This window comes from Gymnoscopelus braueri, assembly GCF_963280865.1.
Source record: "Gymnoscopelus braueri genome assembly, chromosome: 14".
Taxonomy (NCBI): Eukaryota; Metazoa; Chordata; class Actinopteri; order Myctophiformes; family Myctophidae; genus Gymnoscopelus; species Gymnoscopelus braueri.
Window position 1 is genome coordinate 28,201,129 of NC_137619.1, and position 22,865 is coordinate 28,223,993.

The 22,865-nt window shown below is 41.9% G+C and overlaps 1 protein-coding gene across 1 annotated transcript; it reads right to left on the bottom strand.

The window, feature by feature from the left end:
• Window positions 1-5,347: 5,347 nt before the first annotated feature.
• Window positions 5,348-22,478, bottom strand: abcg5 (ATP-binding cassette, sub-family G (WHITE), member 5; the record flags this gene model as incomplete). The annotated part of the gene is made up of 14 exons (XM_080449649.1): window positions 5,348-5,532; window positions 6,162-6,274; window positions 6,474-6,585; window positions 7,371-7,444; window positions 7,723-7,861; window positions 14,306-14,511; window positions 14,785-14,998; window positions 15,358-15,487; window positions 15,894-16,033; window positions 18,514-18,646; window positions 19,659-19,757; window positions 21,060-21,196; window positions 21,875-21,996; window positions 22,306-22,478. The coding sequence occupies 14 exons, from the start codon at window positions 22,476-22,478 to the stop codon at window positions 5,348-5,350; spliced, it is 1,977 nt and encodes a 658-aa protein (XP_080305775.1).
• Window positions 22,479-22,865: the final 387 nt, after the last annotated feature.

Below are 22,865 nucleotides of genomic sequence, written 5' to 3' on the forward strand. Positions count from 1 at the left end.
GTTCAAGAGAAGTTCAACCATTCAGATTACGCTCGGACATTGGCATGAATAAATAGGCATAGAAGTCTATTCATGACAGCACCATTATGTCATGAATACAAAGACGAATGCTATATATATTGTAAAACACAGAGCTTAAAATTATATGAATGACCAGAAGTATTGATTAATTCTATTTTATTATTCATTTTCCAATTAAGTAATTATTTTGCATCAAGCAATTACAGCTAGTAACTACATTGAGTTTCCCTTAGGATAGTTAAAAACTTCTTCTGAAAAACTTGAAAGTTATCAAAGACGAGGGACCGGTTTCACCTACAATTTCCATAATCGAACTAAGTTAAATGAATCTCAAGAAAGATCTCACCAAGAAAAGAAAAATTAAAGATGAAATTACATCGTTTAATGAAGTTAAAGACGAATTCTCTGAGACAAAATACGAAGATATCCAACTTCCGACTTTACCGGTGAGCCCCGAATTATCTCACAAAGAAGACATCGACCAGTTGAGAAATTCCTACAAAAAGGAATTGGATGACCATGCCCTTCAAATACGACTGCTAACCGAACAACTGACCGCTTCTAAGGATGAAAACGCCATCAGTAAATCTGAAATCCAGATGTTAAGATGCCAAATACACTCGCCAGGCTCTAAGAGTGCAAGAGTAGATGCAAGATTAAATAGTCCATTACAATTAACCAAGACCGAAATATGCGACAATAAAATTAGACCAGACAAATGCTCAATAACTCCTATTACGGAACTGAGATTATCGATGATATGGGAAATTCAAGGGATTGTACTTGATACATCTGAACTTCGAACATATAAGAGTGGACAGGGCCAATTGTTTAATTTTAACTTTAGCGATGAAAGCGGAACAATTCGAATTATAGCATTTGGCAAAGATGCAGAGGACTTCTCCTTAAAAGTGAAGGAACATAATGTATATCGTATTTCCAATGCAACGCTAAAGATTGCTAACTCGAAGTATCACACGGTAAATGTTTATGAAATTATTTTGAATAAGAACAGCAGGGTTCTACCATGTGACGGAATTATAATTAATCCTAAAATCCCATTTGAATTCATACCCATAAATGAACTACAACACAGGAAGGAGAAGACCTTTACCGATGTAATTGGAGTTTGTCTGAATATTGAAGAAGGAACAGAAATGATAGTTAAATCAGGCAAAACGTACAAGCGGAATATCAGTCTAATAGACCAGAGTTGTAAACAGATCACAGTGACGTTATGGGGTAAACAAGCAATGAACTTTATTGGCAGTTATGAATCCATTGTAGCGGTGAAGTCAGCTTATATCTCGTATTTTAACGAGATATCTTTATCTGTATCGTCCAACTCTATCATTATCGTCGACCCAAATATAAAAGAGGCATACTTGTTGAAGACATGGTATGACACCAGAAGTAAAGTCCTGGACATAGAGAATTTAACTAAAGCATCGTCTGATATATTTTTCAAAACGCGAACATTGAAAGAAATGAAATTTCCACAAGAAGAAAATATAAAATGGAGTAATTATTACAGCGTGGTGAGTACAATTCTTGACATTCAATCAGATGGCTGTTTTTATAAATCGTGTCCGAATTGTAACACAAAAATAACTGAAACACAGGATTTTTATTGTAAGAAATGCAAAGAGGTTAAAAACTATATTTATCGATTTCTTTTGAAGGTCTTAATTACTGATTATACAGACAAGCAGTGGGTCATCTGTTTCAATGACACAGCTGAAAGATTATTAGGTTACGACGCGGATTCTATGATACAAAGATCTGTCTGCATTCAAAGACATATTTCAGAAGTTAACGTCTACAACACACATTTTTTATAATAAAGTCGGACCGAACAATTACAATAATGAACAGACGACTGTTATTAAGATATTACCAGAAAACCATTCAGAAGATGCGTCATAGTATATATATATTTTTGTAATATAGTAATACATTTCTGACAATTAATATTATTGTCTGTTCTATTTTAAGGAATACGTAAATATTACGTAAATATATTAATCTTTTTTTAATCTCTTTTTTCATCTTATTTTATTTTTAACATTGGAAGACGAGTATTAGAACTTTTTGTTTAACTAAAAGATATATATTTTACCCTACTGCATCTCATTAGTTATTGCTATTATAATATAATTGATATATATCAGATGCGTCATAGTATATACATTTTTGTAAGAAATACATAAATAAATAATTTCTCTTTTTTTCATCCTATCTTTTTTTAAACATTTTTTTAAACATTTTTTTAAACATTTTTTTAAACATTTTTTTAAACATTTTTTTAAACATATTTTTAAACATATTTTTAAACATTAGAAGACAAAATATGATTTTTAAATCATTTTTTTTTAAATAAATATTTCTTTAACATACACCTTTTTATTTAACTACAGTATATATCTTTTACTCTACTGTATCTCATTAGTTATTGCTATGATAATATAATTGCTATAGTCTGCTGGCGGAGACTTGTGCTCCGAGGAGCACATTTTCTAGTTTACTATGTATTTGACATTACCTTTATATTATTTAATAAATTATTCATTTCAGATTCAATCATTCTGTCAAGGTGAGAGGTATTAACTTCAAACATCTATATTATCAGAAATGCTTGGTGGTGCAAGAGAAAAGCTGAGGTTCCTCAACGACGAGATTGTGGGTTTGAATCTTGGTCCCGGTGAATATTTATTTTTGGTCAAAGTAAAAAGTTCACATGACGTCCGTCGTCCAAGTCAGACGACGTCGATATGACGTTCCACTGTAACCATCAAAAAGACATCCATACAGTAACGCTGACACGCCGTTCATACGACGTCTATACGACGTCCAGGTCAGACCTCAGTAACGACCAAAAAAAAACAAAAACAACCAGACATCTTATACAACGCCGATACGCCGTGCCTACGACGTCTACACAACGTCCAGGTCAGACCTCAGTAAGTGGTCTCATGTTGCCACGACACTTGCTGGCTGAAAAAAATCTATGCATTGTTTTATGTCAAGGACCCCCGAATTAATGTATTTGGCCGTGGATGTGGACCCCCATACAAGATTTGTGTTTTTAAAATGTTTCTAAACTATTTAAATACAACACTGTTTGAGAAACTAGTTGAAAACTCAATAGCCACCAAATGTTTCCAAAGTGACAATAACAGCCACTGTACTTGATTACAAAAAACTAGTATAGTTCTGGTTGATTACAAATAGTAGCTATAGTTTTGGTCATAAAACTAAGAAATTAGTTAGTGGATGTATTTGGAGATTCAGTCAACCTGTCAAGGTGAGAGGTGTTAAATTCAAACATCTAAAGATTAGAAATGTCTGGTGGTGCAAGAGAAAAGCTGAGGTTTCATACCGAAAAGGTTATGGGTTTGAATCTTGGTCCCGGTGAATATTTATTTTTGGTCTTTGGTCATAATTATGTTTAACCGTGTGTAGGTCCCTGGTCAATGATCTGATTATATTACCATGATCAGCTGACAGCTGTTACCTGGCACAGCACAACACAATGTTGACAGATGGGGTTAATAATTGCCCACCGACATATTATCACAGACCTCTGTACTAACATACTTTCACACTAAATGGTCGTCTTATAGTGCTTTTGAAGTGTTGTAGCCATATATATCCCCTTATATAGGATTGGTGCCATTGTTGATGTCACTGGAACAAACCATTACATTTTGAGTATATTGTGGTGTTTATTTAGAATAGTAGTTTAAGAAGGCAGGAAGGGAAGTAGGTTTTCTCTGGGTACCACCAGCCCACGTGGGTGTGGAAGAGAATGTGATGGTGGATAGGGCAGCAAAAAAGGAATAGGAAGGAACCTGGAACCTTCGGTTTATAAACCCCTGACATTATTTATTGTGCCACGCTGGCATGGAAGATGCAAGTGAGAACGAAATACTTAACCTTGTAGAATTTGGATGGAGAGTGAATATGTGCCTAATGGTGGTCTTGAACCCCAAAACTTGTGCTTACAAACCAAGTAACAGTTCTGGACATCTTTCAAGGGTACAACCCACATACTCAGCTGTGCTGATAGTTACTGACACCGCGATACTGACATGTAAATGTTTAAAATATGTCAATTTCAGAATAGAATGACATAATAACTTTTCTGTATTTAAAAAACAGAAAATACAAGATCTAAAAGTATCTTGATACAAATTACATAACATTTTTCCTGTCCCAGCCAAATTACCCCAAAAAAGTATTTTGAAATACGTATTTCAAGTACCGGTACATATATTTAAAATACTGCCCATTTCTGATAAGAGGGATGCAGCCATGGAAGTCATGGAAAGGACTGGAACTCGAGAGCTAAAACTAAAATCTGCTTTATTGTTGCTGACATTTACACTACATCTTAATGTACAGAATTAGAGTAGCTGCATACACACTTTATTTATTCACTATTATGTCATTTGCAGAGCTTTTTGTATCCCATAGTAGGCAATTCTTATAACATATACAAAATATATTCAATATATTGATGAACATACAATATACAAAACAAGTAATTTGTTTACAGATTGTAAATTGTTCTCTAGAAAAATACATTATTTCACATTTGTGCTGTCTGTAATGTACAGAGATCCTGGTTTCAATTTTTTTTTTTTTAAACATAAACGGCTGTACAGATATTATGTATCACATACTCATCCCATTCTTACTGAAATTTGCACAAAATATTTACAGTACAAATTACGAAGTCAGTTTATCAATACACTTGATCTGATGAAAGTATCCCCTATAAAGGTAAGGGTTGAGTGCAAACATGCTCGTCAAGTAGAAGTTACAGTACTTTTTTTTGATGAAAAGTTCTAAGTCATTACTGTACATAGAGCCCTTCACAGGCTCTTTTAGGCCAGTAGACCAGTGGTTCTCAAACTTTTCAGGCCGCGAATTGGGGACCCTCAAAACAATCATATTTGAACACCATATTTGAACACAAGAGTTGAGGCATTACATTTAGTTTGACTCGGTTCCACAGATTGTGATAACAGCCGATCTACAAGCTCTCATCGCCCTGCGTTGCGAGCTTGTAGATCGGCTATTTTCAAAACGTTTGCGTCTTTCTTATATTATGTGACAATTTGGCCAATGTTTGACCAGTTTTTATAGTATAGTATGTTGATTACTGCTGATGCAGTAATGGTCTTTTTTCATTTCATTTATTATTTTTTTCTTTTTAGGTATTAAATTGTCACTTTACTGTCATCTGGAGACCCCCCTGGGGGTCCCGACCCACAGGTTGAGAACCACTGCAGTAGACGACAGACAGACTCTCCCGATGGTTTTAGTGACGTACAAGGTGGTCTCTGATCTTATAACTGACCACGCCCAGCAGAAGAAGGACAGGCAGGAAGGAGTAGAGAAGCAGAAAGTCTAGTGTGTATCGGTTAAGGGCACCGGGGTAGCCCTGGTCAATGATCTGATCACCATGGGTGATTTGACAGGCCGTTGGCAGTAGACTAGTGTCACCTGGCACAGGACAACAAAACATGGAGAGATTAGAAGTGTTAATAATTGCCCACCAACAATTAAAAACATTTTAATAACGTCGCCATTATAAATATAAATCAATAAAATGTCATTGCATTTGTTGTGTAAATCTCCGAGGTTAAAAGAGGGTTTAAAAATTAACAGCTGTGACCTCGTTTAGTTTGATGTGGTCATATACAGTTTCCACTGGAAGCAGGGCAAGTATATACGGCATAGCAGGGGTGTCAATTTTGTGGTGCCACAGATGGAAAACCCATTATTTTATTCACATTGAGATTTCTGAAAATATTTATATAAATTATTTTAAGCCTGGAACCAAGCCATCCAGGATTCTGTGTAAAACAAAAATGTAATATTTAATTATGTTATATACTATATTTAATAAATACCCTTTTTTGCATTTTTCAAATATCTTTTGACAGACACAGAATTAAAAAAATATGGTCATGATTCAGGAGCCTGGATGGCTTGGTTCCAGGCTTAAGACAATTAACATAAATATTTTTGGAAATCTCTATGGGGAAAATGAATGGACTTTCTATCTGTGGAGACAGAAAATGGCCACCACTTTCTATGCCCTATTGCAAAGGACGATCATGATAACCTACTGCATGTGAAGTTGAGACCATGAAACTCTGTGACAATGAGCAGCTCAGAGCTGTACTTCTGGAAGGTCAGATAACTGAGCAACTTGAAAACCTCTGGCATCTGCTGGGTACTCCTGTGGAGAAAAAAAAAAGAATGAGACAAATGTGTGCTATTGGTGGTGAATGTCTTGCATGTTAACTAAACCTTTGGAATGTCTTGAGCTACAACAGAAGCTGCAATAATGAACCAAAATGGCAAGCAAATATCTCAATAAAAAGTTAAAGCTGTAATGAGGATAACAAAAATAACAAAAGGACCCCGTGGTGTCTCACCTGAGGAAGCCAGAGCCCAGCATGATGCCAGCTATATTAAGTAGTGCCACTCCACTGTTGACCATGTTAGGGTTCTGGACTACCCCCAGTAACACCACAGTCAGCAGCTCACCTGGGTACAAGAAAAAAACACCAACTTTTGTCAATTTCGCAATTTGGTGATTTCATCTGATAATTGTAACAAATTGATTTGATAAAGTTCTTTCTATGTTGGTTTTTTGTTGTTTTTGATTTGCTGTACTCAAATAAGCCATACTAATAGGGCTACTCTAAAGAAGAGAAAATATGCTACAACTACTGACATGATACTGACATGATATTGAGATGATGCTAATGATACTGACATGATACTGACATGATACTGACCATGATACTGACATGATGATAATGACACTGACATGATACTGACCATGATACTGACATGATAATGGCCATGATACTGATCATGATACTATATGTCATAACAAATTGCCATATTATTAAATGGCAAACAGTTATATAATACAAAAAACAAAAAAGCCGCAATATCAAACAAGAGGAAAACATTTCGTTTTATGTAATCCAATAATGTTAAAAAAAAAAGGCATTCTAAAAATCTTATAAAATAAAAAAGTCATTCCATGCTATGTAATTCAAAAAGTCATATTTTGTGCCACCACAACTAATGCTAAATATTGGAGATAGCTTTGTAGTGCTACGTATCAAACATACTGTAGCTCAGCAGCTGATGTTAGTTGTATGCCGTTTACAGCCCCCTGCATGTCTGATGCCCTGGAAGTTTAGAGCCGCAAGTTATGCTTCTACCTTACAAAAAAAAGGAGAAATGGTGCTGCCATAGGTCAGGGGAGAAAAAAACGTGTTTATTCAATGCAATCAAGTGTCATTGTTTTGTCTCACCTATGATGTGAGGTACGAGGACAACGGCAGAGAAACAGAGGAAGCGTAAGGGGTCTGGGTGCATTCCCACCGTCCTGAGGAAGGGACATAGAGCAGGAGAAAAGACAGAAGGAGGAGAGTCAGGGAGGAGAACAGGTGGAGGGATGCACAGTTTGGTGGGGTCGAGGCAGCAGGCACTGAATATTTGAGCCATGCTAGAGTTCAGTGAAAGCAACTCAATGGGCAGCCCCATGCCCTCCGACCACACACACACACACACACACACACACACACACACACACACACACCTCCCCACACACACACACACACACACACACACACACACACACACACACACAGTCTCTCTACTCACCAGTAAAGGAAGGAGGTGAAGATGAACACACTGATAATGCTGAAAGGCAGTATGTGGAAGATGTACGCCAGGAATATCTGCCATTTACTGTACAAACCATCCTGACTCTCCTGGTCACTGATGGCCCGCAGTGCTGGGACTGTACTCACAAAACACAGACAGACAGACAGAGAAAACAGATCATATGAAGATAGTGAACATTTGCATGGGAGAGATGAGGAGTTTGGAGATTCCAAGTATGAGGACAAAAAATATTTGAAATGGCAAGTTGAAAGGGTCATCAATCACATAATCGCAACATCCCATGCTTGATTCTGGCTGAAGACTTGCCTGTCCTTCCAACTCATTGACCTCCATTTCCTGTCTCTCTGCTGTCATACATACTGTAAAACAAAACCTGCCTAAAAAATGCAATGAATAAATAAGAACTCTTTTGAAAATCCTTACTCATCTCACTGTGTACAGTATATAAATTGCTATCACATCAGGACTGTCAGGAAAGTCTGACTGGCAGCGGGGAAGACTGCACCTGGGGTGGGCGGGCTAGTTACCCTCCCCACAAGCCAAGTAAGGCTAACCCAAGCAAACTGCAAGTAAAGGAAAGAAAAGACAACCCAAAGGTCCTCCGAGAGGTGGGATGCAAGAAGGACCAACAAGGACAGACACAACGGAAACGATCGGAACGGACAAGACAAAGGAAAAGATTCTCAGGACATGCACTTGTGGATGGACAAGGGAAACAACCTTCAGAGGTTTGAGAATACACCAAGGGATCAACAAGTGTCCCAGGGATGATCAAATGCAACCTTGCACTGCCCAGGCAGGGAACAGAGCCAGGTTGAGCACCACAGCGCTATTGAGCCCACTGTTGCAGATGGTCAAAATACACCAGAACCCCCTGACACCAACTCCCTGGTGAACCCTCAAGCGGAAGAAAGGACCCAAACAACCGATGACAGAAGGAAGGAGAAAGAGCCAGGCAGGAAAAAGAACATCATGTGGCCGAAGGCAAATGACTCTGAGATCTGGAGTAAGTTGGACGATGACCTTGCACTCACTCTTAATTTTCGCTGCATAATTATACAACTGACTGGCAGCAACTGGGCAGGGGAATAGCTATGGGATGTGCCATCTCACCCATCCTCTTCACAGCCTCCTTTGAGGTCATCCTGATTGGAGCGCGGACAATGGTCAGAGGAGTGCACAATAGTGCAGGCCTACGATTGTCACCTCTTCGCTGCTTCATGGATGATGTCACAAGCCTACTGCAGACAACTGCATGTACAGCACGGCTCCTCAAGAGGTTTGAAGAGTTGCTGTCCTGGGCCAGGATGAGGATAAAATCTGCCAAGTCTCGCAGCCTATCAATCCGTAAGGGTAGACATATTGACTCAGTCTCTTTTCGAGTGGCAGGAGAGAGAATTCCAGTGCTTGCAGAACAACCACTCAGAAGCCTAGGCAGAGAATATATAGCCGATCTCACAGACAGGCACATGGCAGCTGCAGTCACAGACCAACTGAAAGAGGGTTGAAAGAGGGTTTAAAGAGGATTGACCAGAGCTACCTTCCTGGCAAATACAAAATCTGCTGCTATCAATTCACACTCTACCAGCGTGTGATGTGGCCACTAAAGAGGTGTGAAATAACATCAACAACAGTCACAAAACTGGATGCCAAGGCAAACAACTACATCCGTAAGTGGCTTGGACTTCCAAGATGCCTCTCTGATGCTTGGGCTGGGGAGAGCCACAGAAGCTGTGGTCAAAAGCATCCTTGAAAGAAAGGAAGAATCTGGTGGTCACAGAAGTTACAAGGATGGAGGAAGACAGGTTCTTTGCCAAGTCTATTGGCCAATGCCAGCAAGGCCAGTGGAAAAAGTGGGAGGGCTTCCTTCCAAGGTCAGTGAGATGGAGTGACCTGTGGAAGATGCCTCAGACAAGGTTAAGTTTTCTTATCAGAGATACTTATAACACCCTTCCAAGTCCAACAAACCTGGCACGACGGTATGGCTCCGAGGACATCTGTGGCCTTTGCGAAACAGCCAAGGGAAAAATCCGCCACACCCTGTGTGGCTGCCGGATGGCCTTGGCCCAGGGTCGTTACAGGTGGCATGACCAGGTACTAAGGAAGCTAGCAGAACACACAGAAAGCATGAGAGTCCTGGCCAATGAGAAGTCAAGATTCCAACAGAGGCAGCTGATTCAGTTTGTAACAGCAGGACAAGCCAAGAAAAACTGCCCAAAAGCGGACAGAACATCGGTCCTGGCTCCAGGCAAAGACTGGTCAATGAGAGCAGACCTTGACAAACAGTTACGCTTCCCCATTGACATCACCATCACCACACTGAGACCCGACATGGTCTTGTGGTCGACAACCGAGAAGCGAGTCATTAGTCGAGCTGACGGTCCCATGGGAGCAGAACATTCAGGAAGCGTACGAGAGGAAAAAGGCACGGTATGCTGATCTAGTGGCAGAATGCCAAGAGAAAGACTGGAGAGCAACAACCTATCCAGTGGAAGTTGGCTGCCGCTGTTGCGGTTGGCCTCTCAACCAACCGCTTCCTGAGGGACATTGGCTTCACGACAGTAAAGGTCAAGAAGGTCCTAAAGGATCTCTCGGAAGAAGCGGAAAAGGGAATTTTCTGGCTCTGGCTGCGAAGAAAAGACAGGAGTTGGGGGAAGCGAGATGCCACGTAGTGAAAAAAACTGATTATCGAAATCCAGCTGCAGGGAGCGGCACAACGCATCTCAAAGCGTCTCGTTGTGAGCTTGTAGATTGCATATGGTTGCTATTCACATATTAACAATTAACTCCCTTTTGCTCTATCATAATTACTTTTAATATTATTTGACTCTATGGGTATCGTTCCGTCTAGGCGGGATTCTGACTTAGAGGCGTTCAGTCATAAGCCCGCAGATGGTAGCGTTGCCCCAGTGGCTCCTCAGCCAAGCACATGCACCAAATGTCTGAACCTGCGGTTCCTCTCGTACTGAGCGGGATTACTATTACTATTATTATATATAAAGTAGGGCTTAAGCAAAATATAAGTAAACAAAATAGTAGTGCAGGTTTTTGCATCCCCACTATACTGCTGCTCCTGCAGAAAAGCCAATTACTGCACCTGTTTATCAGTTTCATTCTAGACTAGTGATATGATCACTGTAATCATTATCTGTGGCTGTTTGGGTGCCTATAGAGTGTTTAAATTGTCACCTTATAGGTTACGAGGGGTTACATGCCAACAACCACTATAGTTCAACTCATAAACTGCCTGAACTTTAACACACACACACACACACACACACACACACACACACACACACACACACACACACACACACACACACACACACACACACACACAAGACAGTGGGTAAAAGACATGCTGCCTGTGAGTAGGTACAGTTCTCTGGCCGTTGCTTGCCTCCAACTTGTGGAACACTAAACTACCTGTCAATAACTGTGTATAATCAAAGGGAAAATACATAAAACAATGAAAACATTATATTGTAAATAGGGTTTTTTGTTCTCTGGCTGTCTATAGTGGTTATATTTTCCTCCACTCACCACACACATGTGATTGACAAAGTCAATCACATGTGTGGCCTTTGTTTGATACTCCCTTTAGTTTTAAGTAATTAACCTAAATATCACATTTTGTTTAACGAGACAAAAGATAATCCTTTCACCCAGTGTCAAGCAAAACAAGATAAGAGAGCCACACACACACACACACACACACACACACACACACACACACACACACACACACACACACACACACACACACACACACACACATTTTTAAACATGCTGTTGAACACCAACTATCTACTATATAAAAATGACTCAAAATAAAAGGTTACATTCATACCTGGCTTACAAACAGCAAAAGTATCAAATCTACAATTTAGAGGTACTCTGTTACAAGTAAGAGCCCTGCATTCAAAATCTGTACAAAATGATTATCAAAATAAAGTAAAAGCAAAAGTACTCACTATGGATATTGTATATATCATGATATAGGGCATAGCAGTGGCGGCCATTTTCTGGTTCCACTTCAAAATAGTCAATGCATTTTTCCCATTGACATTTCCAAAAATATTTATATCAATTCATTTAAGCCTAGAATCAAGCCATCCAGGGTCCTGGTGAATCATGACCATTAAACATTTTTTTATTTTAATTTTATATTTAATTATATGATATATCTTACATATAATTTGAGTAAACTCTGTCGGTCTGTCTGTCTTGGGTGGTGTCTTGGGAGATCAAACTGCGCATGCGTCGCGTCCAATCCATGTGTCGTTGCCAGGTTTTGCGCGCGAAACAAGCAGCAAGGTCTATGAAAACAAGGCCAAACGAAACGAACCCTACAAGCAACAAGGTCTATGAAAAGAAGGCCAAACGCAGCGCTAGATCGTGCGCGATCAACAAGCAACCAGCTTCATGAAAAAACACAAAGCCGCGCACTGCGCATTTCTCTAACCAATTCACACCCACTTCACGCTTACAAAACCTGGACATGGCAACGTGGCTCATCGTTCTGTGATTGACAGAAAAAGTTGGCCAATCAGGTGGCGAGTTCGCAGCCTGAAAAAGACGAACGGCAGCCATTGTTGATGTGCGAGTCAGGGTACGAGTGCCTTGACTTCTTATTTTCGCTTACTAAACGCTCTCAAACTTCTTCTTTGACGCACGGAATTCACTTATAACATATCGTTTGGATAGAATTTAGTTGTTTCACTTCATATGTGTGGTCAATTAATCATGACAGAGCCTATTTTTTTAAAAAAAATCAGAGAACCGGCAGGGGCGACCAGTCACACGCATGTATCCCAATAAGTCAACCTATTTTGGGGATGGCGATCTCAAAAGTCCCTTGCGTCATGGCTGTCCCCCCCGCCCCACCCCCACCACACACACACACACACACACACACACGCACACGCACACGCACACGCACACACACAGGGAGAGAGAGGGAGGGTGGGAGAGAGAGAATAGACGGACAGACACAGACAGAGAGACAGAGAGGGAGAGAGAGGGAGAGGGAGGGAGGGAAAGACAAAATAAGCGAGCCCTCGCTTATTTTTGCGCGGACGTAATTTGTTTGTCATTGTGGTGAATGTTTGCTGCTGATGTTTGTTGTGTGAAGCTTAATGTCAGAGTGTTTGTGTTGGAGCGCCTCAGTGCGGCTGCTGCGTTCATGTGCAACATCTTGCATGCGTGGCTGTGTTCACAGTTTTCCTTCGCCATGTCTGTAGGTCACGGCCTGGAGACCCCAGGGAAATTTCTTCATGAAAAAAAAAACAGCCGATGGGGTCCGCGATGTTTCACGGGGGTCCGCGGTTTTTTTTGCGGTTCTGGGCGGATTGGGTTCGTTTTTTTTCGCGGTTCTGGGCGGATTGGGTCCGTTTAAAAAAAAAGTTTTTTTTTTTTTTTTTTTTTTTTTCGGTGGGTAGGGGCCCTGCGTAGTGTGCGTGTAGGGAGAAGCGGCCCTGTGTGTGTGTGTGTGTGTGTTTGTTTGTGCGCGCTCGCAACGGCTCGCGCGCGCGTGTGTGTGTTGGCAACGGCCGACGGGGAACGGCTCCGCCTGTTAGATCTTTATATGCGCGGGTGTTTGTGGGTGTTCTGTTCCTCCACGACGGGATGTGCGTGTACACACTACACCATTGGTTCTCAAAGTGGGGTCCGGGGACCCCCAGGGGTCCTTGAGGGAGTTCCAGGGGGTCCCCAGCTAAATGATAGATTAGGCACCAAATGGACCCTTATGGGTCTGTAACTCTGACAGTGTACAAATGGAACCAAATGGACTCTAACAGGTCCATTTGGTTCCATTTGTACACTCTCACAGTTAAATTAACATACATTTTACCATATAAACTGCGGTCCAAGGGATAGAAATGCCATTAAATGGGGGTCCGTAGCCCTAATGCATGTCAAACTGGGGGACCTTGAAATTAAAATGGTTGAGATTCACTGCTACAGCCGTAAACAAATCTTCTCTTATGGGGGTCCCTCGCATATCTTTTCAAATGGGGGTCCGCGGGCTAACAAGTGTCAATTTGGGGGTCCTTGCCATGAAAAAGTTTGAGAACCACTGCACTACACAGTACAAACTCACTTTCGATCCCTGATAAACTGTCTGTTCTCACCGCATAACCCAAACTGCACACTTTGGGTGCTCATATCCCCCTACGGGTATGGTCTAGTATAATGAATTGATATAAATATTTTTGGAAATGTCAATGGGAAAAATGCATTGACTATTTTGAAGAGGAACCAGAAAATGGCCGCCACTGCTATGCCCTATAGGACTATAATTATTGGTCATTAACCAGTTTAGCCCTATTTTATACTTTGGCTATACTCAAAAACATCTCATCTACAAGCTCACAATGCCACTCTATTTATGTGAGCATTTACCCTGTCGTTTGTTGATAGGGTTAATGCCACTTATTGCACTTTGTAAGTCGCTCTGGATAAGAGTGTCTGTCAAACTCCTAAATTGCCAATTGTAATTGTAGAAGGCCACTCACTGCATTAAGCATGCCTGTATTATATAGGGGGTTGAACTTACAGAGGGCCACTGCGTTGAGCATGCCTGTGTAGGGGGAGGCTCCCACCGACTGGTAAATTATACCAATGCGATCCTGCACGGCTCCCTTGGCGACGTCCAAGTCCAGACGCTGGACGAAAAAGGCGACGAAGAGGCCATAGATAAGGTTCTGGGACAGACGCATCAGAACACCCATCCTGTCCCGCGACAGGTTCTGCGCTGTCCGCCTGCACACAAAGCACACATACTGTACATCAAATTCATGAATAAATAAGGCCATGGGTATATATGTGATAAGTAACCTCCGGCTACAACAAATGACCAGGTAATAGTCTTGACAGTGGGATAAGTTTGGCATAAAATAAAGTCATATCAAAGCAGAAAAATTTTAAGTGATATCAAAGCAGAATCACAGTTCATATAGTTTTTGGGGGAAAGAACATGGGCATGGTTGCCTTGCCCTGTGCCATATAGCACCTGGCCTAACCCTGACCACTGACCTGAGGAGAACTCCCAGTTTGACCGCACCGCTGGGCGACTCTTTGCTCTTGAAGGGGATGGCCAGCTTGTCGACCCGCTGCAGGCTCTGCTCCATCTTTCCCAGCATGCACGAGTAGATGGCAGAGGCCTGATAGGACGAGGTGATTTCATGCATGCGGTTGAAAGTGGCGGCCTCTCTCTCGCTGTTACGTGTATCCACCGAGGTGAAGTCAACTGTCAGGCACACCAGAGAGACACAAACCAGTCAAAGGTCAGAGGTGAGATATAAAAACAAGAGGGACAGGTCAGGTACAGAAAATATTACTGACACTAAGACTTACTGCTCCCGATGAGGTCGGTACCTTGCATGGTTTCCTCTGCCATCGGTGTGGGAGTGTGTGTGTGTGTGTGTGTGTGTGTGTGTGTGTGTGTGTGTGTGTGTGTGTGTGTGTGTGTGTGTGTGTGTGTGTGTGTGTGTGTGTGTGTGTGTGTGTGTGTGTGAGAATGGCGGATGCATATTGAAAAGCGCCTCGGAAAAAGGCCATTTAAATGGGAGTTAACCATGGCCAGTAACACATTGTAGAGTTACATACCATAGATGTCAAAGGGGTTGCAGTACTCCGGACATTCATATCCACATTGGCTGAAAAAGTCCACCATCTCCCCAGGCTCCCCACAGAACACCAGCTCACCACGACTCATGATGGCTATCCGACTGAACACCTGGAACACACACACACACACACACACACACACACACACACACACACACACACACACACACACACACACACACACACACACACACACACACACACACACACATTAAGGTCATCAGCCCAAAGCCATCTGTCTTTTTGCTCTTTCTCTCCATTTGTTTCTCTCTACTCTTTTTCTACAAATAATATCTTTCTGTCCATTTCTGCCATTTGATAATTTTTTGGGATTGTTTTTAATCTCTGGGACCCCAATCTACACTGTAAAATCATTAGTGTTAACTCCCTGAACTACACGAGGGTCCATTGGGCTCCCAACTATCATCCATTGAGCCGGGGACCCCCTGGAACCCCCTCAAGGGCCCCTGCGGGTCCCCGGACCCCGCGTTGAGAACCAGGGCTGTCTAACCCACCCTAAAGAGCTCGGAGCGTGGTTGGTGGATGGTCACTATGACGATGCGGTCCCTCTTGGCCAGTTCTGCAAGCAGCACCACGATCTGATTGGCCGTCATGCTGTCTAGGCCTGTGGTCGGCTCGTCCAATAGGATCACCTCTGCAAAACATCATGGTAATGACACCATCACTGGGTGAGTCACAGTGGTGGAAAGTAACTAAGTACATTTACTCAAGTACTGTACTTAAGTACAAATTTGAGGATGTTTTACTTTATTGGAGTATTTCCATTTTCTATACTTGTACTTCTACTCCACTACATCTCAGAGGCAAATATTGTACTTTTACTCCACTACAATTATTTGAAAACTTTAGTTACAAGTTACTTTTCAGATATAAATGATATTATGAAACATACATTAACCACTTCAGCCCTATTTTATACGTAGGCTATTTGAAAATAATTTTCAAACATTTTAGTACTTTTACTTTTGGTACTTTAAGTACATTTTGATGCCAATACTTTTGTACTTTTAATCAAGTTAATTTAGAATTCTGGGCTTTTACTTGTAACAGAGTATTTCTATATTGCAGTATTGATACTTTTACTTAAGTAAAACATTTGAGTACTTTTTCCACCACTGGGTGAGTCAGCCACACATCCAGGGAATAGTGAGAGAGACAATAATGTTCATGTGTTCTTTTTTTTTTTCTCTTTCAACTTTTAAAAGGTTTAATGGACTTTTATTAAGTGGCATGAACAGGCCCCTCAAAGGGACAAAATTAATGTGTTAAGATAAGTACGTCCTTTTTTTGTTAATTACTCTAATTAGGACAATTAAAAGATTGCCTCTTTGCATTATGAAAGCAGAGTGGAATTAGCAGATGCATTAATTGTGAGATTAATTCATTTCCTGGTTGATTGGAGAGGCACTGAATGGGAACTTCTTATTACTGTGTGTGTGTGTGTGTGTGTGTGTGTGTGTGTGTGTGTGTCCAGTCTAATCCTGAATGAGGACTAAGGCCTTTGCACGTCCCTGGGGGACAGACCTGATAAACCACAACTGGGATGCGCGCGCACACGCACGCACGCATGTGCGTGCGTGTGCACACACACACACACACACACACACACACACACACACACACACACACACACACACACACACACACACACACACACACACACACACACACACACACACACACAGGTGGGTCTCTGCTTCAGAGTGGTGTGATAACCCGGTCTTTCATTACCTTCATCTATTCCTCCATCCCATGTGACTTCCTTCCATCCCTCTCTCTGCCATTCCTTGTCCAGTTCTTAATGAGTTCCTTTTCTCCAGTGTGGACTTTTAGAACTCTTTTGGGATAGACAGTCTTCTTATGGAGAACTTCTCTCCTCGGGATAACACACTACTTCTAATTTAGATAGGGCTAGATATTGTAGATTTAAAGTATATTCAGCTTGTTTAAATAATGTTAATATCTATAATAGATCATTATTTTAGACGAAGACCAGTGAGGAATACCAATATGGCATCACGGGGACTTCACAAATGATCATAATCAATCCGGAGTTTATTAAAGACAAGCAGGCAATGTGGCGCAAATCACTACATTATCATCTTGCCCAGTAGTGCAGGGGTTATTAACCCCGACAGCGTGTTCAGGTTGGGTTACCCAGTAACACACTAGCGTCATGTCCAGGGGGTGTACTTGTACATAATGCCTGAGGGATGCACTTGTGCATCAAGCTCCCTCACGCTGCAGAAACATGGCTCGGGAAGTGTTGGCTCCCAAGGCTACTCACTTACTTACCCAGCATTGACCGGATTATTGTATGGGTGAAATAGGCTCCCCCCCCCCTTTTCTTTTCCCTCACCCTCCCTCCTCTTCCTACCCCCCAAAATGTGTTGCTAGATGTAGAGAATAACTTTTATAGGGGAATGTTGTGGTACTGTACATATACTGACTTCGAGGTTAATCTAACCCAGTGCTACTCAACCTGCGTCCCGTGGGCCGCATGCGGCCCCAACGCAGCGTCTCTGCGGCCCCTCATGGTAAAAAAAAAATATATATATATATTATTTTTTTATTATTATTTTTTTTTCAACTATATGGGTTGCTTATTTTTTTTTCAAAAACAAACAGACAGATATACATACAGGTGTGTCAATTGTTACAGGTATAATGCATAGTTTTCTATGCATTTCGTTTTTGGTGGGGGGGGTTTGACCCCCAATTTTTTTACGCTGCACGGCTTTGCCGCGCGCCCAGGATAGGTGTCCCTTATTTCAATCTCTGGGAGTTGGCAACCCTAACCTTGCCATACCTTAGCTTTTGCTGTAACTGATGCCACTGGACATACACACAAAATAAACAGGTACAGTGAAAAGAATATGATGTCAAAATGTACATTTTCTTATAACAATAACAATGTGTAGTGTGTGTTACAAAATCGAAAAATCCAAAATATGACCGACATTTTTAGCTTGGACTTTTGGTATTTTGCTGAGTGGCCCCTGAGCCATCTTAAGTTGAGTAGCCCTGATCTAACCTGTACCTGTTTGTGGCATGATTTCAATTTGTGTTCAAATATCTCGTACATCTATATAATAAAACTCCTCAGCAACTCACTGGGGTCCTGAAGCAGCTGGCTGGCGATGGACACCCTCCGCCTCTCTCCTCCAGAGATCCCTGGGAAGATGCGGCCTCCGATGACACTGTGGGCCACGTGACTCAGACTCAGTTCTGCCATCACTGCTGACACCTGCAGGTCAAAGGTCAGTTATTGAGAGATAAACTACTAACTAAGTATGATGGCTGGCCTGGCAGCTACAGTAGATTATATTCAGCCGTATTATCGGTGATGGAGTAGAAGTAAAAGTAAAAGTATCAATACTACAATGTAGAAATAAAAGTCCAGTATTCCAATTCCAAATGGCCAAATCTCCCATTTCAAGTTTTCAAAATGAATGACAATATTTGGAAAATAGAATATCTACAAGCTCACAATGCGACACATTGTATCATGTGACATGATACTGACCATGATACTGACATGATACTGACATGATACTGAGATGATACTGACATGATACTGACATGGTACTGACCATGATACTGACCATGATACTGACATGATACTGACCATGATACTGACCATGATACTGAGATGATACTGACCATGATACTATGATACTGACGTGATACTGACCATGATACTGAGATGATACTGACCATGATACTATGATACTGACGTGATACTGACCATGATACTGAGATGATACTGACCATGATACTGACGTGATACTGACCATGATACTGACATGACACCGTCATGATACTGACCACGATACTGACCACGATACTGATCATGATACTGACCATAATGCTGACCATAATACTGACATGATACTGACCATAATACTGACATGATACTGACCACGATACTGACCTGATACTGCCATGATACTGACCATGATACTGACCACGATACTGACCTGATAATGCCATGATACTGACCATGATACTGACCATGATACTGACCTGATACTGCCATGATACTGACCATGATACTGCCATGATACCGACCATGATACTGACCATGATACTGACCATGATACCGACCATGTTACTGACCATGATGGCTTTAAACTATTGTGTTTGAAATATACGAGACCATTAGGGTTTTATGGGAGATGCTTCTGTATTTAATTATTATTAGCACGTATTCTATTTGCTAGTTTGGCCAAGAGGAAGACATGCTGGTCTGCGGTCACCTTCTTCTTGATGCCATTGGCCGAGTGTTTCCGCAGGGCGAGCTGAGCAATGTAGGTCAGAGTCTCCTCCACTGTCAGGTAGCTCAACAAGTTATCACTCTGCATGGGGAGAGAGAGGCAGAGAGAGAGAGAGAGAGAGAGAGAGAGAGAGAGAGAGAGAGAGAGAGAGAGAGAGAGAGAGAGAGAGAGAGAGAGAGAATCTGTTCATCTGGGCCAGTAAAGAGTTTCTTGCTTAATAAGGACACTTTGACATGATGCAGCAGCAGGTATCAAATCAGGAAACCTTCTCAATCAAAAGAAAGTAGAATCTATCTCAATCTACCACTATTCAATCTATCTTCCTCACTATTATTTCTTATATGCATGGGCTATTAGCTAAGGGGATTATGGATTTATGGTAAAGAGGGGAATGCAGTACAATATTCTATGCCCGTAGATATCAGCTCTGTGGTTACTCTAACTTTGATTGATTGATTGAATACTTTATAATCAGTTTGCAAAAAAAAAGCACAGGAAAGTACATTTCAATACAAGGTCTGCTGAGAGAATTTTAAACCCAAGAAAGCCTATGGCTTGTTTCCATTGAGGTCCTTTGTACTCAATTAACCAAAGTAATGTGTGATGAGTGTGATGAGTGCAAGTGTGCTCAACGTGAGACGGTAGCACATGAAAACTTTCTTTGTGTGACTCTCTCTAGTAGCTGTGCAGGGGTACTACAATAGTATCTGACTCACATTGGGTATAAGCTCTGCTTGGTGCTACATCCTTGAAGTAATCGCTGAGATTGTGCAACAGCAACCTATATATAATATCAAGTACGTTCCTCCGGCGTAGCGGAGCTATACGTGAACACACTCAAACAGAAACGCACACTTACGGAAATCTTGAACCTAATGAACTCGCTGCCTGCTTCAATTAACACGTGGTGCCTCGTGGTCCCATACGTCTCCTCCCAATGACTTCTATCAGCAGCCCATATCACCTCTATATCTGCAGCTTAGCAGAGGCAGTTAATGACAGGGCTTAGAGAGCAGAGGAGCCGGGGCGGCCGCTATCGGCTGGAACAGAGAGACCATTTGAAAGGGAAGCGAGGCTTGGTTTTAAAGCCCACGATTTTTAATTCAGGCTTTGGATACACATGAGCACCTCTCAATGAGAGATTAGGTGTATGAGGAGGCTATCAAGGTTCTCAAGTTAATTTCATACAGGGGCCAAGCCAACCTTTTCCCTAGTTTTTTTGCTGTGAGTGTATGTCTGTATACTATGTTCAGAGTCTCTCCTTTTGTATTTATGGTTATTGTTGTAACCGCAGGTAACCCTGGATACATATACTGTACATACGTATGTGCACGCAAGCATGCACGCACGCACACGCACACACACACACACACACACACACACCTGCAGTACATAGGAGAAACAGTCCTGGTACTGTTCTCTTTTCAGATTCCTGCCGTTAATGGAGATTTCTCCCAACAGTGTGCCAGAGTTTCCAATCCTCCCAGAGATTGCATCCAGAAGGGTAGTCTTCCCCGAGCCTATAACACATACACACACACACACGAATGTCAATAATCAAGTGTGTGCACGCACACATACACACACAATGATGTTTCATTTGTAATAACGCTGATTTGCAATAAAGCTGATTATGCCACGGGGCGCACACACACACACACAGACACACAGACACACACACACACACACACACACACACACACACACACACACACACACACACACACACACACACACACACACACACACACACACACACACACACACACACACACACAATTGGCAATTCAATGCTGTATTCATTGAACAAACAGTCGCGGGTGGAAGAACCACACACAGACACAACAGCATGGCACCTCCTCCTCATGCTCGTCACACGTTGCTGTGGGATGGCATTCCATTCGTTGCAGGTCAGCCAACGTAGTTCAGTAAACTGTGCATTTGTTAGCTGCCATTCAGGTGTCAATTGACCAACAAGAGAATATATACTCTATGGCTTTGGCAGGGCAATTTGGCAGATTTCACTTGGGACCCGCAGCCCCAGCAGTTCTCTGCCTCTAACATTACGTTAAATGTCTTCTGCAACCAAAGCAATTCCAAGGCACATATATTTCGAAATAACCCAAATATTCTAACATTTGAAAACAACGTGTTCAGTGGCCCTGAGCTTTAATGCCAGCAGAGTAATGTATGCCAACCTGAGTTGCCCAGGATGCCCATGATCTGCCCGCTGTCTACGTGGAAGGAAACATCGTTGAGGATCTGACGGGTCCAGCGTTTTCTGCACGAGGGCAAGTCCCACCACGGACCCACATGTTCACTGCACCACACACACACATATTCATGCACACGCACAGCGATCATTAACACAGCGACAAATTCTGCTAAATGAATCCTAATTTACTTCCTACACATATGCAATATGAGAGGGAATTGAAAAGGAGAAGTTGAACCAAACTCTCTGCCGGTTATAAGTTGGAATGCCAGCTTCTGCCTAAATCTGTTTGGCTTAATATCATCTAGTCATTTTAACAACATGTCTTTAATAACATCTGAATGAGGCTTCCTCTCTGTTTTGTTCACAAACTGTATATGTCATGTATACCCACATTTAGTGAGTCATTCATACCTGACTGTGTAGGAGACCTTATTGACGCTGAGGCAACAGGAGGGCTGCTGCCCCTCTCCACCGTTCTGTCTACACATGTCCAGCTTGTCCTCCGACCCAAACTTATAGGACTCTCTGGACCTCATCCCGCTCTCCGGTCCCGGGGCCTCCTCCATGGAATAGGATCTGTTCATGACTGCTCCGATCTGCTCATCCAAGTGACGTGGTGTATAGGCCACGGGTGCCTGCAAGGTTCTTGTGAAATCAAGCTAACGTCTTAGTCTAAAAACCAATCCAAACCACATATAGGGCTAAGGTTGGTAGTCTACGCAGAGCTCTCAAAGCCAAAAAAAATAGGCTACGTGTGTCCGATTTCCGTGACCGCAGTCCCTAAACGACTGACCGGAGGTGTCCTCTCTCAGATGCACACAAAGAGTGGTGGTTGCCTTATCTCAGAGACCTTTGGTCTGGCGTGGTAAAAAAAAAAAAAGACGTAGGCTGCAGTTAAACGACTAGATATCAGTGTCAAATCATTCTTTACACAGTAGCCTATAACCAAGGGCAGTGGAACTGACAGCACA